Here is a 21,294-nt window from a genome sequence, read left to right as displayed (position 1 = left end):
AGAAGTTTCATGTATTTTAAATAATTTTCAAATTTATACATATGTACATATTTCATTCATACATTTGAAAAAAACATCATAACATAATTGGTGAAACGACATATTTTGAATAGACATAAACAACATTTATGAAGTGGAAAACCGGAATTTGTTGTAGCGACAGACGAAATCCCTAAAGTATGTTGGAGGTATAGCATATTTAATAAAATTTCAACATTGTGTTGTTAAAGATGCACAACTGGAAGTATTCAAGCTGATAACCCGCTTACACGATTAAAGCCGAGTTAACAACAGCGCGCCAGTCGTACTAATGCGGCTGTGTAAACTGACGTTGAGCAACACCAAAAGCTTCTTCAGGATCGGGAAGGACCTCTCCGAGCCGTTCGATACCAAACGAGGTTTCAGGCAAGACGACTCCCTATCGTGCGACTTCTTCAGCCTACTGCTGGAGAAAATAATTCGAGCTGCAGAACTTAATCGAGCATGTACAATTTTTTATAAGAGTGTACATATGTATATTGATATCATTGGTCTCAACACCTGCGTCGTTAGTTCTGCTTTCTTCAGACTGGATAAGGAAGAAATGCAAATGGGTCTGGCAGAGAACGAGGGCAAGGCGAAATATTTCTTGGTTTTATGAAAGTACATATATGGAAATTAGTTTGTTGCTGTTGGTTGCAGTTCTGCTGTCTAGGGCGGTAATTACAATAGAATCACGATTTCATATAATTTTGAGTTTTTAATCTTTGGCATCAAATTCAATAGGTTTTTATTTACAACACAATTGGTAAATATTTACGTATGCTAGGCAAAGAAAACTACAGATTAAAGAATTTTGCCTACGTTGCCAACTATATTGGCAGACAAAGAGTAGCCAACTGCTGGTAAGAAAATAACGAAAATCGTAAAAAAAATTAATAAAATTTTAGTTCAAAGTCCAGCATTAAAAAAAAAATAAGTTTAAAGGATTAAAAAGAGTACTGAAACATTTGTACATACATATATTTGCGTAAATATTTTTATAAACGAAGAATCCATTACGCAGTGTTAGTATTGTTAGGGTTAAATTATATATTTCCCTAGCGATTCTCTTTACAATTTTTGATATTGTTACGCAGAAGTGCAATTCTTCAAATTGGTAAAATTGCTCCATAACCGCAAACTAAGATTATTTCCAGACCCTGCCCAACAAATAAATACATCAAAATATATATTTTTGTATAATGACATCGTCAAAACAGAGAACGTGATTTATAACAATGATATATCTATAAAGTATATAGAAATCTTTAAAAATACACGTTCTCTGTAATTGGCAACCACGAACGTGTGTACAAAAGAGAACGTCAAATAGTTTCCGCATTTATCTCCCGCATTTCTTCGATTTTATTTGTAAATTTTTATTTTTTCCGACATTTGCTTTTGCACATAAAAATCTTTTCCTGCTCATCGGAATGTTGCTCTTCGACCATTTGTGAACGAATCAACGAATAAACCACGCCGTGGAGCAGCTCAACGCAAGCGCGAGTGTGCATCGTTGATATGTTGTGAGTTTAAATAAAAACGAAGTGTCAGTGGATAAAGAAGCAACAGTGGAAACAGCGCGAAACGCAGCGACGGCAAAAGTGGTGGACTGAAATCGCACCAAATTTATAAATGAATTGCTATTTCGCAAATGTTAATTATTTGCCGAGGCAAAGAAAACTTGCTAAATAATTTGTGAAAAAATTTTGCAGTAAATAATAATGAATAATTAGTGGTAAGAATTCGCAATTGAAATACAACTAGTGCAGTGTGGCAGATATGTATCGGAAGGCATGGCAAGAGGACAAAAACGTTGAATGTGCTATAACCTTTTTTGACATTGAACGGCAGAAACGGCAACAGCAACAAAAAGAAAAGTAGGAATAAGCTTTGCACAGATCTGTGGCGGTGACCATAATAGAACAAGCGTAGCAAATTGTAGGAAACAAAAAGTTGGTTAAAGATTTCAGTAAACGACAGGCAGATGGACGAACAATAAAATTGAAAAAAAGACGTATTGTACATGGAAATATATGAAAGCGGTACCTTAGTATTTCTAACCGAAAGTTGATTTTATCTATGAATAATACCCTTGCTGTGCATATCTAAGCAGACCTCTTTTTAATAAAAGAAAATAACAAGCTTAAGGTACCAAATAATTAGACTTTAACTAAGTCAATTATTTTGATATGAAGTTTTAATAATATACCTTAGTTAGTAAGGAAAAAAGATATGAATGGAAAATTTTTATGTGGTGAGCGTTGCTAGCAGTTGCAAATACCGTCCTCAGTTGAATGCAATACATATACAGATACGTTTTTGTTCGCCTCTTGTCGTGCGTGCGATCTATATACATATGTATCTGCGAAATTTGAATGAAAATTCACATACGCATATCAAAAGTTTTGTGTTATTGTGTAATCGCGTAAAATTCTAACAAGTAGCCAAAAAGATATAAAAATATAAGGCAAAGCATGACCGAACAACAAATTTAAAGTCTAAAGCAAGGTATCACACTATGTAAACCTCGCGAAGTGCAGTGTAGTGAAAAAAGATTTATCATTATTATCTATTATTTTGTTTGCTAAAATTATATTAAATATTGCAGCGTAAGGACCCATACAAACGCTATGTTGAAAACTGCTGATAAATGAAATAAATAGCGCGTCAAAAACAGCAAAATCAAAAACGTCATTAATTAACAAATAATCAATTCGGTGGCTAAAACGTTGTACCCCGCTATATAATCACCCAAATCAACTCCCTTGGATATTACGCGGTCACCAATCAGTTAACTAAAAAGCGACTAATGGCGTTAAGTTACTAATTGAATCGTGCTCTGATTGTTAGTATTGAAGTGTAGTTTACACTCTTCTCCAACCCCAAATTTGCTTTTGAATTAAATAGCTTAAATTGACTGTGCGCTGCGCATTGATTTTTCTTTGCATTTTTGAATTTGACCGGCAAAATTCCACCAGAACCAATGGCTAAGGACGAGGAAGAGGATGATGTTTTGCCCGATAAGGATGCGGCTAAGGGCTTTTATGCAAAATATGAACCTAAAGAGATATTGGGAAGGTAAGACTATATTTTGTTAATGTATTTATCACAGTTACTTTATATAAATCGAAAGTCTAAATTAATTTTTTTAATGTTTTCGCACATAATTTGTAAGAGGACTGTCAATAGAACTAGTTAGCAAAATACACATTTTAATACCATAAATATTTACAAAATACAGTAAGTATTTGTAAATACCATATACACAATTTTATATCTAAAATATAGAATGTACATACATATGTATGTATGTTTATATGAACATAGTCATGAAAAAGTATAGACCTACCACCTCCTCTATATGCAGGTATTGAACGTTTGGATTAAGGAATATAATATATGTAACAAATAATTGCTATGTCTTGTAATAAATCAGTACCATGCCTGTGACAAAAAAATGTTCACAAATGTTCATATGTACACATGCACATCACATTGTGTCACTTAGATTGCACGGGTTGCTGTCAGTTTGATTTGGTATAAAGTAGAAAAAATTAAAATTTATTAATTAACGATATTACGGTATGTACACATGCAAGAGAACGTATAAAATGCAATTGTCAACATTTAGCGTGTGATATAAGGAATTCTATGGGCGTTATTGCCCATACATTGCTAAACATATGCATATTTTCAGGTGTTCATGGTTTTACTTCTTTAATCTACCACAATTATACAATAAATTAGCAAATGTATAACTCTTTGCACAGTTACATAGACAAAAAAGCCTAACATATGCTAATGGATTTCGATTCGAAGTGCCAAATTCAAAGTACTTAAGTTAAAATTTCTAAACCGTATCTAAAAGCCTTTAAGTTATGTCAATAGATAGATACATACCTACAAATACTGATTAATAAACGCACGCATCTACCTTGCTTTTTTTGGGAAAGCGCTAAGCTATGTATGTATTTTCCGAATCGATATGTGACTTCTTTATTGTTTGAATATAATCAATTTTTATAGAACAACTCTTGAGTAGTCCGTTCATAAATGTTAGAAGGTCGAATCCAATTTTGTGGCTTACATACGTATGTACATATGTATGTATGTATGTATATGAATGTATGACATTGTGTGATTTTTTGTATGATTTGTATATGATATACACTTGCGAATAATCCTCTTACTTCAAAATATACCATTTGCAGTAATTTTGATTTCAAAGTTGTATGACATTTAAAAACCTATTATATCTTCAGAATAGTTAATTCTGGCAAAAAAAAAAATTATTTGATTGTTTGGGCGCTTACGATTTTAAGCGTGAATTAAGAAAGTTAGCTGATTTCAGATAAAACACAAAAAACATGGAAGTAATAAGTAAAAATGTGAATAATATACTAATAAATTCCAAAACTGCTTTATAATAAGTTTAGAGTGAAGTAGGTATATTTCTAATAGAACTAAAGAATTAAAAAGCTCATTAGCGAAAAACTTAATAAAATCAGTTAAAATCAGATTATTCCATAATACTTGGTGGCAATTTTCATTTTACTTTAATTTTTAAGTAACGAGTGGAATACTACAAACAATTCTACATTACAACAATTACTTCTACAATAAAAAAATTTATTAATGTTTAAAAATAAAACAATCACGCAGTAATTAGTGCTGTAGTAATATAAATCGCGTCAGAATTCGCCACATTGCACAAATAATAAATACATTTCAATAGAAAAGGCAGACACACGTAAGCAAACCAGTCACAGCCCACCAACCAGCTACACCGCTAAAGCAGAGCACCAGCACTGCTGCAATAAACCATGAACGGCATGAAATAACAGTATATACAGCGCTCAAAGTAGGGAGGTGTGTCTCGTACCGACAATATGACTGCAAAAAGAATAAAAAAAATATTAAAATAAATAAATTCCTATAAATTGCAAACCGAACCGTTGAGTGCAGTGTAAATATATATTATAGTATATGTAATTGTAGCGAAGAGGGGTGTGAGCTGTTGTAGCTTGCAATTATGTAGTTCACCTGCTCACGAACCGGTTGATCATTGCATGAGCACATTGGCATTTGCGAAAAAAATGCCACGTGATAGCGAAAAACAGACGAGATCACACGCCAATTGCATACACACGTGTATACCTATATACATATGTATGTATATACAGAAATACAGATTTTTCTATTAATGCATAAATAGAAACACCTATGTATATACATAAGTATACATATGTGTGTCTATATACATGCACATGTGTTTGCCAGCAACGAGCCCCCATTTCCCGCATACGTGTTTACTTAGAGTAACGTATATCACTCAACAGCTGTTCAAACCGTCTGCGGTAGGGGGGTTAACAGGGGCATAATGTTTTCGACTGTACATTTGCTATAATAGCAGCAACAACAACTTACTAAATATAGCATACATTTTGTTTCAAGCAAACATCAAAGTCACATAGCTGCCAGACTATAGCCACACATAGTGAAGACATGCCCAAAGAATCACAAAATTAAAGTAAAAAAATAAAACAACAAACAAACGCTTCGAACTTGTTTCATAAGCCAAGCATTTACTGGCAAGCGCCTGAGCAGCAGAAGCGGACAGCAACAGCGACAGCGGCAGCTAGCTGTGAGTACCGGCCCCTCTATTTAAATCGATGTGGTCGGGTGTTGGTGGAGACGAGCGCAATGCTTGTACTGCTTTTCACGTACTTGTTTGTGTGTGTATGTATATATTATATTGTGCTACACACTGTCACGGCCCTTTGCGAATTGCAATGACAAGCGAAAAGAACGAACAGGCCCTTTGGCTTTTAGAAAGAAAATATTAATATATAAAATATAATAATTGAAATGAAATTTTTGTGTTATAAAATGCCACACGTGTGTAAATTAATGAAATTTGTTCTAAAATTATATAAACATTGTTATATCTCAAAAGCTTTATGATCTACATTTTTTTCTAAGTTAATTTTATTAAAAAATCGCGGAAAAATACATTTTCGACCTTTGAGTAGTTTTTTTATAATCATGTTTTGCACATATTCACTAACTTTCAACTTGTTGTAAATTTTAAAACTTCACTCTTATAAAATGGTTATTAAACCAATTTGTTGTTGTAGTTCATACCATTTCAATACTGCGAAATCATCAAACAATTCTTGAGAGGACAAAAATTCTGCTGTTGTTTTTGTAGCGGCAGATTTTTGCCGAGTTGACAATCCTTGGCCGGATAAAAAGCCGGGTCCGTTCCGGTTACGTAGACCTGACTGTCGTGGGACGGAAGACATAAATTCTATTCTGTATCGGTTATTTAGACCCGACTGCAATAAGTGCGGTAACACTAGATTCAGTTTTGAGAGCATACACTCTCCATGCAAAATTTAAATTCATATCTCAACAATCTTTTACACATATGTATATATATGCATACATATGTATTGTATGGTATTATAATACATTTTTAAATTTCTAAGTGTTTACTCTGACGTAGTTTCATAAAACGTCCCGGAAGTCTTAAATTTAAAGCTCACATTATCAGTAAGGATTGCCGAGGCTAAGCTCGCTCTGGAAACGTTAGGCACATTCAACATTTGAAACACATCTATTCGTTGGATATTTTCTTCATTTCGCGCTGTCAAGTACCTTTATAAGGTTTTTGTAAATAATAAGAAAATAGCAATATTGGTGGTATTTAGAGGGATTATAGTGATTCAGATTCAAATTCTAGTAATAAAATTGAGATTTATACTCCTGAGCAGGGTATATTAAGTTTGAGACGAAGTTTGTAATTTAAAGAAGGAAACCTTAATTTTTGAGATATCGATTTGAAATTTTGCTAACGTCCCTTTCTCCTCATAAAGCTGTTCATTTCGCGGTATCCGTTATAACTGTTATCGGCCCACTATAGCATATAGCTGCAATACAAACTGTTGGATCAAAATCAAGTCCCTGTATGGAACATTTTTTTATTACTTTATTAGATTGTTGTCCTAATCAACGCCATTTTGTTCCAACTATTTATAACGTATGCCTAACGTTTCATCTGAATATTTGCATTACCGACTTGGCCCTATTAAAATTTAAAAATACCACCTTAATGCATATTTGCCTCAAATATGTAAAAATAGACAGACAGCAACGAACAGCATCGACAAATACTGCTTGCACGTGCGATCAACAATCGACGCTGTGACATTTAACGAAAAATTGTCTGCTATCATCTCAGTTCAAAAGCTCGATTCGAGTGATCTCTCCACCGCACAAGCTTAATTTATTAAGATGAGGATACATATGTACATAATATTATGTGTTTGAAAAATCTATATCATTTTATAAAACGTCAAATGTCATCCGCACGCTAGAAATTTTGCGTCGACGCTAATCTGTGCTCGCAAGCCTTTCTGCTATCAATTTGTTTATATGCATCTGTATATATGTATGTAAATATATAGACTCGTAGGTATACATTTGTCTTGCCCATTCATAAATTTATTTTGATTTACTCATACTATACCTCCATAATTATGTACATACATATGTATATATATATATATGTATATATACATGTATGTATATTATATATTTATGATTTATTTCTCATGTGTTGTTTCATTAACTTCGTCACATTTTTTGTTTATTTCTATTACCATTATTATTTAATTTTTTTATTATACTCTACTTTAGCATATTTAGATAAGACAAGTTGCTGTCTGGTTTTATCTAAATACTATCAGCTTTTATAGGTCGTGAGGCTTTTTTGCTACGAAAAAAATGTTTTATTTTTTGCCATTAATTGTTGATAAATTGATTGCCTGGTAATTTATATAGTACATACATACATAGTACATATGTATATATATACATATTCATATAAAAAAATCAATTTTTATAAGCGATTAGTTGCGTTAAATTTTTTTGTAGCGCAGTTAATGCCGAAGCATAGATTTTATTGTTGCTATTCAGTTCTATTGCTTAATTCTAGAGCGGCTGAATCATTTTACTTTCGCATTTTAGCGTGCCTTTTATTTTACCATTTTTTTATTTTCGCTGCTATTTACTTCTTTTTATCGTATTTTTTGCTTTGAGTATGTAGTACATTCAAATAAAATTAACGTTTTCATGTGATTTTGGCATTGAGAAAATAAGGTTTGCTTAATTTCGCGTTTTAGTTTTATTTTTTCATTTTTATTTATTTTCTGTATAATATGCCAAACTGGTCACATGCCATAGTGGAATTTTTTGAAAGAGAAACGAAGAAGTATGAGTAGTGATTCATGTTCGCGAATAAACTCTACCTGAATAACTGTTTTGCTGACTTTTATTTAATTTCTTTAAACAATTTTTTATTTTCATGTTTTGTCAAAGCGTTCATATATATATTTTATTTTTATTACTTTATAACAATTTTTAAAATAATTTTTTTTATTTTTAAAATGTTTTGCCAATATATACATACATACATATAGTGTTAGTTTTAATGTTTTTAAAATTAGAAATAATAATTCTCTTAAACGCCTTGATGTTAAAATATGTTTTCACAAATTTTGTATTTCTATATTGTCTATTAATTTCAAACATTCATTTTTATTATTTTAAAAATATTGAAAACTTTTTTGTTATTCAAAATTTTTTAAGTTATTTTATTTCGAAATCTGAAATTCGTGTATTTTGTAACTAAGCCAAATCTTAAAAAAACATTTTTCGCATAACTCTACTTCAGCGCCATCTATTGGCTTTTTGGAACCTTAACGCCACAAATATATAAAATCAATTGATTTCACCACACATTCCGTAAATTTATATCCACAAATATGCATGTGACTTGAAAACGAATTCAAAAATATATTGTTTATGAATTTTAAAAATTAAATTAATTTTTTATTTAATCAAATTTTTTTTTAATTATTAATCAACACCACTTTTGTATACTTAAATTTGTCAATAAATAATTTTTTTTATTCTTTTTACTTCCGAAATTTAAAATTTTTTTGTATCTATGGGTTTTTTTTTCAAAATTTAATTTTTTCGAACTTTATGTAGTATTTTTCATAACTTTCCACTTCCAAAGGTACTATTACTCTTTTTATATGTACATATATTGGTTTTTTCCTTTAGCTATTGCAATAATTGACATTGTTCAATTGCAATGTCTCGAGAGGCTCGTCCCTCGCCAATTCGATTGAATAATTGCCTTTGACGTCATTGGAGACAAACGGGAAAAAGACGCTTTTACGTTTGCTTAAATAAAGGAATGAAACAGACGTAAATGTTTTTAGAAAAATAAAACTAATTAGTATGTATGAGCATTAAGGTGGTTCAAATAAAACAAATGTTTTTTTCTCTTCAAACTCTGAACTTTGTTGCTAGATACCTCTAAGAAAGGCACTGTAAGTGCATATGAGCTCTTAATCATAATGGGTAACGGGACAAAATTCACAAAACGAAGTATGTTTTCAAGTAGTTGGAAGTGTGATATGAATTTATCTATCTAATAATAATGGTTGCCGATACAATTAACTTGCAAAACCTTTCTTAGAAGTGTCTATCAGCCAATTTTTCAGAGTACGAAACGAAAAAACATATGTACATACTATATGTCGTTATAGGGGTTTCCCATAGGGCGCTTTTCGGTTTACAACCAGAACATCGTCTTAGCTAGTCCTAAGATTCCCCCAATAAAGATCAATTGTTATGCTCGCAGACTTGCTCTGAGGTTTCACTACTTTTGTGCTATTCTTTTGCTCGCCTCCACAACTATTGTGCCCTCCATAACTAACTAATTCGGCCCACAATAATTCTTGTGGCGACATTTTGTTACTGTAAATCTCCTGGTCGGTTTTTTCATTACCGCATTTTGTTAATTGTTCCCCAAAAAGCCAGTGTTTCGAACCAATTTTGTGAAATCTAAGTAAATCGTGACTGATTATTCAAGCCACAGTACAATTCAAGCATTGCTTGCCCTGTAGTAAAATTATAACCTAAAAATACACATAAATGAAAAAGTAATTTAATAGCGACGTCGAATTACTTTTTTCCTCTTCAACTCCTTCACTTTCTTATTCAATCCTTTGCAAATACACAACCGTTAACGAACTTCTCACAAAGTTCGAAACACTTGTAGCTTTCGATACACTGTTTTATGTTTCTTTCGCCGAAAATGTGGACATTTTAAGCGCTGTTTCCGCTTCTTGGCGCAAAAGTCAAAAACCTTTGTACGAAAGCAGTCAACCTAAAATGAATTTTTAATAAATAATATCAAAAAATTCGGCGCAGTAGTCAATGAGAGGGTAAGGTTTCAACAAAAGATTACAACAACTACAAATAAAAATGTCTAAATATATACACGTAAATGTAAACTACCAAATTTGTTGGCCTTTAATTATCCGATACGAAAGCGGATAGCTCAATAACATAAACAATTAATACAACAACAACCACAACGTCTAAATAAAGAAAAGACAAGACAAATAAAGTGCAATTCAACAAATCAAAATTTGCTGTTGACGCCGTGAGAAGTCGCTCGAGTGTGTGCTCACGTTGCAATGGGATCCGCAACGTGCCGTCGGCGGCGTAGCCACACGCAGCCTAGTCGCCAAAGCAAGTCGAGCCACTACTGCTGCTGCTGCTGCCGCTGTTGTAGGACAATGTGCCACTTGCTGCAGCTGTGTCATAAACAATGCTGCACAACGGCAGTGTGGTTGTTGTAAAGTGTCAAGGAACTTTGACAGTTGGTAAAATATCTTGCTTTATGTGTATGGATGTGTGTATGCTTGAGTTTGTTTATAATTTTTGATTTTTTTTTGCTATCCACTCATGTTTTGCAGAATTGTGTAAAGGTAAATGAATTTTGTTTCAATTTCAATGTAATGATATTTAATACTGCAGCAGTTATATATGTATGTAAATATATACAAAATTATGTTATGTCGCTGCTTGCTTGCTTGCTATGCTTTTTGATATATTTTTTAAACTTTTTTCCAATATTTTTTGTACTTTTTTAGATTTTAATTTTTAATATTTTTTATATACATATATGTTTTTTTTTAATTTTTGTTTTTATATAAATTTTTTTAATTTTATTTATATATTTTCTATTTTTAATTTTTTTAATAATTTTTTTTTATAACTGCTTTTTTTTTGCATTTGTATAGTTGATGTAACTATGAATATTATTACGCATCGCGAATGGTTCGTAAACCCTTTGGCATTTCCGCAGCACCGCTGAATTGACAGTTTCATTATGTTTTCTTTAGTTTCAACTTTTCGAGTTCTTAGAGAACAATAATTTGAGCCAATTTTAATATTTTTCTGTTTACAAGCATTTTCTTCTTTTTCATTTTTTATTAACTTTTTTAGACACATACGTATGTACATATATGTTTGTATGTACATATACATATATTTTTGTTGTTGTTTTATTTCTTGCCGTTCTTTTTGTATTGAAGTGATGAATAATTCTGTTTAGGTAAATATTAAAAAATTTATTAATACTCACATGCATATGTATCTACAAATACATACATACATATATGTATGTAGGTAGCCAATATTGTGGGCATTAATACAATTTACTAGATTCAGCAGTTTCTAAGTGCAATTTTTTCTTTTAAATGTTTTTATTTTCATATAATATGTTTTATTTTGTTTACTCATTATTGTGAAATCGTTGCTGATGGAAATCTCGTATATACCGATAGTGTAAAAATCGTTGCCTATAATTAGGCGCTGAAAGTAATTTTATTTGAGTACGCTTTACTTTTCAATTGCCAAAGTAATTTTATTAATACTATTTGCCGATCCAAAAAGGGTTAGATAGCCGAAATAACAGCGCTATGCCGAATAAAATCCGAGTCAATTGCCCTAATGTAGAATGGGCTGTTGTGAATTGAGAGCAATTTTCTCGCAATGTTCAACTCGTTTTTAGGTGAGAGAAGTATTGTTTACATTTAGTGATTCATATGATGCTATATTATAAGAATATGGCTTCGGTAGTTGGCTCTACGGAAAGAGTACTGACGTCAAGCTTTGGCGTTAAGCTAAAGAGATGTCAAGTTGCATAGTTTCGTCGTTCGAGCGTCACTATTTTATGTCAGCTTCCAGCTAGTACCAGCCAACTCGACTCTACTAAACTAATATATTTTAAATATTTTGGTAGATTATTACCTTTAGCACTCATTTTTTTTTGGTAAGCATTGCGGCGCTTACTCTCTCATCATCGAAGGTATTTAATATTGGGCAGTCGAAAAAGTCTTTTCGTATGTTTGATGAATGCCTTTAGCACTCATTTTTTTTTGGTAAGGCATTGCGGCGCTTATTTGCTGGGATAACACATTCCGCAAGATATATGTATATATGTATACCTATGTATGTATTAATACTAACTTCGAGCAAATATAAAAGACTTGAGTGACCGTGATGCGCACTAATTTTAAATCAGAAAAAAAAAACAAGTTATGTGTCTACATACATTCATATGTAGTTACGAGTGCATATACATATGTACATACATACATAGGTACTTTTACGTACTATCTGACAAAAGTTGAACTCGAAGCAGAGAGATGAGAAAAAAATAAAAATAGCCTCATACATTGCTGTGTGCAGAATGTATACAATGTATGTACATATACATACATATGTGTGTAATGCACATAGAAAACAAAGTGATGAACTATTGCGTAAGTTAATTGTGATGGCGAAAAAAGGAAGAGCACAATAATAATCAAAATAAATTAATCAAATCATAGCAGACACACTAATAATTTATCCAGAATGATATAAATATGTATATATAAATAGCTATAAATATGTACATATGAATGAATAACGGAGGCGGGTGCTTAAGAAATTCGGCTGTCAAAACCGGCGTTGGCTGCCGGTCTCTGTAACAGCTGACATATTTATACATAGACACTTACTTGTATATTTGTACATATTTTTATTATATGCTTGCGTATGTATGTTTGTATACATGCCTCTACCTCTATTTGACTTTTGTCAACCATTTTTGTGAGGTTTAATAAATTTGAACTTTTTGACTAAAGTCAAACACATACAAATATAGTTGTGTGTACATATGTACATGTGTGTATGTATTTCCTTCTTAGCGCTAAGAAGTGCGAATATTGCGCGAAGAAACGAAACAAAACCAATAGACAGTGAACATAATTAAATTAAAGTGAAGCCTTTTGTTTGTTTATATATTTTTCTTGTGCGAAATCAGGGTCATTTCGCAAACGAAAAGAGAAAAGGAAAACTAATTGATTCATTTAGAAAAAAATTATGTCCCGCTTAATGGTGGACAGGCAGTGGAAACCAAAATGGAAAGTAAATACGTATGTGCATACATGCATATACATACATCAGTTGTACATATACATATGTATATACAAATAATATATATAAGACGTATAGATAAATAGAAAATCATTCGAACGAAAATAATCTCATGTGTTGTCACACGCTTTCAAAATGTAGAGCGATCACTCAACTTGTATCTATGTATGTATATATGTACTTGCACATACATACCTGCTTACTCACCTATATAATATACATGTGTGTAAATTAAAAACTCCGTTTAGTTCTCGTGGGCAACTACGGGCTACTGCCCGTGGTCAACTGCCGTGGGCAACTCCCTGTGGTCAACTGCCTCGTTTTCTTTATTACCTTTTCAATATTTTGCTTAAGCCTAGATACAAATATTAATCTTACATTCTAGGAAGTATATCTACAATCCACTTGAGATAGGACATATGTAGGACATATGTTACAAGTGGGAAGATTCATCTTACAATCTATGAGTTACATTTTTGGACCACCTAAGGCCGACAGTATTAGCAAAGTACACATAATGTTACTTACGGATACTTAATACGGACCATATGGGTCGTAAGTGTCATGTTACATATTTATGACAGATAAATAATATGTTCATGTAATGTGAACTGGTGGTATTAACTTGTATGTGTAGTAAATGGGTGAATACCTTATAGTAATGCTTATATTTTTCTTTCTATTTATTTCTGCATTTTATTAGTTTAATACTGAAAGGCTCGCCTATTTTTCTAAATAAAAAAATTAATAAAATAAAAAAAATTGTATTTAAATTAGAAAAGAATTAATGTAAATAAAAATTTAAAATTCAAAAAAAAAAATTATACATACATATGTATATAAAAAAATAAAAATAATTTTTTACTGTTTTCTAGAGACCTATTTCAATGATTTAAAAAAATTTTTAAATTTTGGAAAAATAATAAAAGTAATTAAATAAAAGCTTAAAAAAATATATTTTAAATTAGGAAAAAATTAATGTCAAAAAAATTAAAAAAAGGAAAAAAATATTAAAAATAAATTTAAGAATATTTTATAGAGATTTATTTCAATGTTAAAAAAATTAAATTTTGAAAAAAAATTAATTTAAATAAAAGGTTAGAAAATTATATTTAAATTAGACAAAAATTAATTTAAATAAAAAATTTAAAATTAGAAAACAAAAATAAATAAATTATATATAAAAAAGTAAAACAATTTTAAAAATAAGTTTAAAAATATTTTGATTAAATTAAATAAATTTAAAAAAGATAAAATTAATTTAAATAAAAGGTTAAAAAAGTTTTATATTTTAAATTAAAAAAAATCTAAATAAAAATTTATATTTTAAATAAGAAAAAAAATTAATGTAAATAAAAATTTAAAATTGAAAAAAAAAAATTAAATTAAATGAAAAAGAGTAAAAAAATAAATTTAAAAATATTTTATAGAGAACATTTTAATTGATTTATTGTTTACTTTCTCAACAAATACTGAAAATGTCTGAGGCGCCTCAAGATAGGCTAAATTTTTCTGTACTGTTGCGTTATCACATACATATGTATGTATGTGAGTGCAAGTAATTATTGGTAGTTTACCAAAACAAACAAAATTAAGACGTTTGAAGGTGTTTTTGTTTAAACATTTTGTAATTGTGAAATAGTTACATTACTGTACTATTTAAAAACGATAAGCCTATACTTGAATTTTTCCTACAACATAGTTGATGGGAATTTTACAAATACTCAGTTGCTTACGGAACTTTTCTTATATAGCCTAGTATTGCTAAAAGGTTTTGCAAAATGAGCCGAGAGCTTACAGAGCTTTTATTTGATGCGCGTAAATTTTTGCAGCTGCCTAAATGCTCACATACATACAGATGTATGTACATATGTATATACATTTGTATACAAATGTGTGTCTATATGTAAGTGTGCAAAAAATAAAACATACACGCACGCGCCTACTGCATTCGGCTATCACACGGCAGGCAGGCGGTAGCAACAAATTATAAACTAGCAGAAAAGAACAATGAATACAATATCTCTAAGCATTTTATTTGCTTAAGTAATTTTCGCGTAATTATTGCGACGCAATAAGCGCTTGTAAGCTAAACGGTAGAGTTGGGTCTTACTTGCATCCGTTTCATTGTAAATGTGTGTGTGTGATTTATTTTCTCTTGTTTTTCTTTGCTGTTTATCATTTCTCGCTAATAGTTTTGCGGGAGCTTTATGTCAACAGTCATAAGTTCAAACTAGCATATGATAAATTACAATAATAAACTAAATATTTAGAGTAAGTTTATGTGTGGAGATGCAGTGCTTACATTGCATTAGTCGGGCTTATATCTGCTTACAAATTTATTTGTGTAAAATTACCCAGTTGGGCATTCCCGTGCAACGTGATGGCACGTCGCTAAAATTCTGACGTACATAGATAAGTAAAAAGACTTTTAAATCATCATAACTTCAAGTTCTTAAATAAATATATGTAATAAACAGTTATATAAACAAATATATATAAAACCCATTTTGACTATTCTATTAAGGGGAGAGCCTGCTTTAGCGGCTTAAAAAAATCGATTTTTTTTGAGGATTTTTCTGAGAGGGAAAGAAATAATTGATTAAAGCGAAATTTCTAGGGTTTATATTTACATACATACATATACATATGTATTTTTAAACATCAACCGCAATTTTTTTGGATACGAAATCTTTTATATCCTGCCTTTGGGAAGCAATTGCCCGATGCATCTCGGACGACGGGTAGGATGCAAGTCGCAATTTCTATCTGGAACAAAAAATTCAAACAGATTCATATTTATTAATAACTTGTTTTCTGGTTAAAAAAAAAAATAAAATTCTACAATTGTTTAAAAATTGAAAAAGAGGTTTTTGACCAAAAAATTTTTACTTTATGTTGTTCAAAAATATGTTCTAACTTGACTTTTCTTATTCTAATCCAAAGATAATCAACTTTGCCCCAGTTCCATACGACGTTTAGTTCTTCCTATCCTGGCGGGCAGGAAAAAAATCGTAAAAATGAAAAACCGAGAAATCGCGTGTCAAAGTTTTCGCTTTCTGCCCAAGCGCTCATATATGTACCTGCTACACGTTCGGCCACTATTCCCACTCTGGTATCGACAATATCTATAACTTTGAGGACATATTCTTAGTAATTTAAAAAAAAAGCTTCTAAAGCAGGCTCCCCCTTTAATTCTACTGAAGCTCTTTTTCCATATGTATAATACCACATATTTTTACCAAAAAATAAAGTATTTTTACTATAATATAGTTTTAGTGAAAATAAATTATAATTCTTTTTAATATCTTTTGTTTTTTCTCAAAAATCGATAAACAATTCCATATCTTCCTTTATTATTTTTTATTTATTTTTATTGGCATAATACATAATTGTTAATAATAGTTATTTTATTGTACAAAGTTTTAGATGTGAAAGTATTAAAAATTCGTTTATTTTATGTGTACATATCTGCATATTTACATAATATACCATACATAGTTACATGCGCATGCAATTGATTATCTATTACCACCATATTACTTAACTTTTCATTTAGCAAACAAGCATGTAATTGTACTCGTGCATCGTATTTTCTTTCATGTTGTAATCATACCTAAGCTTTTAATTAAATGTTAGGCAATACAATAAAGGTAAATGCGAAGCGGCAGATAAATTGTAGCACCACAATGACAAATAGATGACAATGATCCACAGCAATTGCGAGTAGAATATCATTCATTCTGGCAGAGAAACGGGTCGCACTTGAGGGAGTGATGTGCCTTTGCCCGGAGTGTCCAGTAATTGTGAAATTATGTATGTGATTACACATTTTCCGCCTACATTTCCCTTTCTGCTGATACTTTTCAAGCCATGCGTTTGGAGCGTGGTCTGTCACAAAGACAATACCTGAATCTGACATATGTACTTACTTAACTATATATTATTATTCATGCATTTAAAGCGAGTAAATATATGTATATGTATGTATTTACTTATATATTATGTGAAGATAAATATTTTCCAAATATTTTAAATCTACATGAATGTATGAATAAGTACGTGTATTTTCGTATAAATAATTTTTGGTTTGTACAAAGCATGTCATCAGTAATAATCCGTTTCTTACTCTCACACACCCTCTCTAAGACGTCGGCAAACCTCTGTGACCTTGAACTGAACTTGTGCGTCAATGCACTTTCTGCATATTCACATAACTACATACATACATATTACCTTTATATGTATGTTCTAATATGTAGGTATGTATTTTTGTTTGCAAGTATGTATTAAAAAATTGTGTACCGTTAATTTGCTGACTGCCCATAGCCGGTGTTTGGCAAAGCATCCCAGTACCGGTGACTGTTCGGCTACTAGCGGCTACAAAAATGCGTTTTTTTTCGTTATTTACTTTACATATAAACGTGTTTGGCATACATATTTATGAATTTGTGTGGGCGTTCGGGTTGTGTATAGACTTTGAATGCCACAAATGATTCAATCCGTTTTTTTATACTCATGCAGCCACTGGTTGATGTGTATGTGTGCGTGCAAATTTTGAATGAAATATGTATGTATAAATGCGCAAAAATATCTTGAAATCACCATAATTTACTGAAAGTACTTTTTTAAAATTTTCCTACAAATAAATATGTATAAATATAATTAGCAATGCCAAGTTCTATAAACTTTAGTATACATTTAAATTTTTGTATATTAATTTAAATAATCTTGCGAAAGTTTTAAATACAACTATTGTATTTACGGTTCTATTAATACAAATAATAGTAAATTATATTATTAAATTGAAATTATAGTTACAAAAGCACTTAAGTTATTAATTTACATTTTTATGATTATTTTTTAAATTAACATTATTTATTTAAATATTTTAATTTAAAATTTTTCAGTTTATTTGTATTATTTTTTTTGTATATTATTAGTTTTTTAATATTGGGTAGTCGAAAAAGACGTTTCGTTCAATAACTAGATAATATTATTTTAAAGATATGTACACAATTCGAACTAAATCGGTCGATAACTTTTCGAGAAATCGTGTCCACCGACTTCAAAAACCCAGTTTCGAGAAAAACGCATTTAAAAACTTCACACTAAGCGTAGCTAGTCTCGAGCGCACAAATTCTCTCAGGCTGTATCTTCGAAACTATTACTTGGATCAACTTGAAAATTTAGGACAATTTTCTAGAGGTGTTGTAGAATTTAATAAGAAAAACAAAAAAAAAATCGATTTCTTGAAATTTTTAAACCCACATACACCCCTTAAGTATACAAAATTGGTGTTGACTAATAATTAACATAAGAATTTTGTTTTTAATTAATTATCCAATAACTTGTAAAACACATTTTTTTTTTAATTTTTATCTATTGAAACCAATAAAACTCATTAAGAAATACTGAAAATTTAATGATTTATTTACATACATATATGTATGTACATATGTATGTATATGCACTTATGTACATATGTATATGTTAGTTTAAAATTAATCTTTTTATTGCTTTTTAAAATCCATTTATATTTTTTAAATATTTTTTTGTATATTGCAAATTTTTTTTTTAATTTTTTTACTATGAATTACTCCAAATGATACTTTACATTAAGATTTAAACTTTTTGCTCCTTTTAAAAGTTAACCATTACTTGAAAACAGTAAAATTAGCACAAAGGAGTATGTATGTATGTAAGTATGTGTAAACATATGTTTTTTTTGAAAATTTTGAAATTATTAATATTATATATTATATTACCACATATTTTGGTTTATATATTTTATATCTTACTGTTTCAATTTTAACGTTTTTTAAATAACATTTACACATTGTTTCGTTTCCGCTCAAGCAAAAAAAATTTGAAAAATACAAATATCAAACTTGATGCATTTGTTTTTGTACATATGTATGTATGTATATAAAAATATATGATTTCTTATCAGTTAAATTGTCTGGATTTATTTCATTAAAATAATTTCTAATGCAATGCAATAAGCGCAAATATACATACCTACATAAGTACAATTAGGTATAAATAGATATATACAGATGCATATGTGTAGGTCAGCCAGCTGTTTGCCTTGCTTTTGATGCAAAAACTATTGCCGTCAATTTTACAAAAAAAAAAGAAAGAATCAGTAATATAAATAAATGATGCGCAATAATTATACAATGTTAAAAGTAATATAAAACGTATTAATTAAATGAAAAAAAAATTAAAAAAAAATGAAAATAATTAGTCATAATCGATCGGAGCAGTGTGTGGGACTGCCTCAATGTGTGCCTTATACCTACAAATAATTTTAATTTGCCAAAGAATATATTAAGCCAGCTTATTAAGTAATTTATGCAGCAATTACAAAGTGAATGGGGCACTTAGGTGTATGAAAGCGTTTGTATGTACATACATATGTATATATCTGCTGTTTTGGGTTTTTTTACAATTTAGTGATTCGATTCTAATTTTTAATTGCGCTTGTATTACGTTTGCATCTCTCGCTGACTTGCATTAGACTGCACTTTAATTCACAAATCACACAATTTTTCAATTCATCAGTAACGACAGTGGGCAACAAACTGTAAAGAAATCTGTTGCTATGAACATCTCACATTTCTGCGAAATGAATTGCGGATTAAAGGTTATAAGGCGAACTTTAAGTGTCAAAATGCCGCTTGAAACGTTTGTTGACCTAAGACTGAGTGTACATATGTATGTATGTCGCGGTTCTATTAAACAAATATTGGTATGAAAAAAGAAGAAATTGGTAACCCCCGCTGTGCTGTACCTTTCACAGGTGCATTTCTTATAGCATAAAATATTTTTTCTTTAAAAAAAAATAATAAAAAAAATTTGTTCATTAAAAAAAAAATCTTTCGTAAAAAAATAAATAAATCCATACTAGAACTTGATTTAAATGGACCATTTTGTAGGACAACTATATGATTTAGTGGTCCGACGGCGGCGATTTCGGCAAATCGACAGCTTTGTGGGAGGACAGGAGTTTACAAATTTTTACTTCACTTAATTACTATATGCTTAGCCTAAAGTTGCTAAATACCGCTTCTAAAATCAAGTAGGAAATTTTGTCGAATCTGTGTTTTTTATTTCTTTGTGAGAAATTATAACGGGAAAAATGATAATTTTATATATTTCCACATACGCGCATATACACACAAACAGAAGTAATATGAACTTTAAATGCAACCACATTTATTACTCTTTAAAGTCCAAATGTTGCGTTATCATTCCGATTTCCAATCTATTTGTAATTACAATCCCATTATTCATAAGTATGTATGCAAATGTATGTATATATGTATGTATGTTTATATGTGTTTGTTTGTGTCATTGCCGCCTACATATATGTATGTACAAGTATTACATACTTATCTTATATTCAATAAATATGCGCGCATATAATTAATTATTTGAACTGTGTGGACTTTCTACGTTCCGGCTATTTGCCAATTTGACTGTGTGACTCTGTAAGGTTGGTTGACTGATCAATTGTCTGTTTGTGCCCGCTTTAGATTTGCCGTTTTATAAAATATATTAAATAAAAGTGTCCTCATTTTGTGTAAATTATACAAATGTACAATCTTATATACATACAAGTATGTATGTATGTGTGCGTATTACAATGTACTTCTTGTTCACTCATACATGCATCACTTACATATCTGTGTATTTATTTATTTCTAATCATGTGAAATGCAAATATTTATTACTTTTAGTTAGACGCGTGTGGAAAATATGCTGAGATTAAGAGATTGTACAAAAAAACAAGATTTCGAACTTAAATGAAATGAAATTCCAATAACAGTTTTGTTATTGACTGAAATGAGAAAAAAATGTTATCGCAAACTTGTTTTTAATTTGGCCAACATCTTATATGTTATCCAAAGG

The 21,294-nt window shown here is 30.3% G+C and overlaps 1 protein-coding gene across 8 annotated transcripts in view; it reads left to right on the top strand.

The window, feature by feature from the left end:
* Positions 1-1,409: 1,409 nt before the first annotated feature.
* The window catches only part of LOC120775889 (phosphorylase b kinase gamma catalytic chain, skeletal muscle/heart isoform), a 33,075-nt gene continuing 13,190 nt past the window's right edge, over positions 1,410-21,294 (top strand). For 3 of the 8 annotated variants that reach the window (XM_040106275.1, XM_040106277.1, XM_040106276.1), the window contains exon 1: positions 3,008-3,102. In XM_040106275.1, coding sequence (XP_039962209.1) covers positions 3,008-3,102 — 95 coding nt within the window. Of the gene's footprint in view, positions 1,760-1,781; positions 2,533-2,632; positions 3,103-21,294 lie in introns of those variants that run through there. The other 5 variants (XM_040106273.1, XM_040106274.1, XM_040106271.1 and 2 more) reach the window with 5 other exon arrangements.

The sequence above is a fragment of the Bactrocera tryoni genome, chromosome 4, assembly GCF_016617805.1.
Source record: "Bactrocera tryoni isolate S06 chromosome 4, CSIRO_BtryS06_freeze2, whole genome shotgun sequence".
In the NCBI taxonomy this organism is placed as follows: Eukaryota; Metazoa; Arthropoda; class Insecta; order Diptera; family Tephritidae; genus Bactrocera; species Bactrocera tryoni.
The sequence above is the reverse complement of the archived record's forward strand: the minus strand, read 5'-3'. Positions and strand labels throughout refer to the sequence as shown.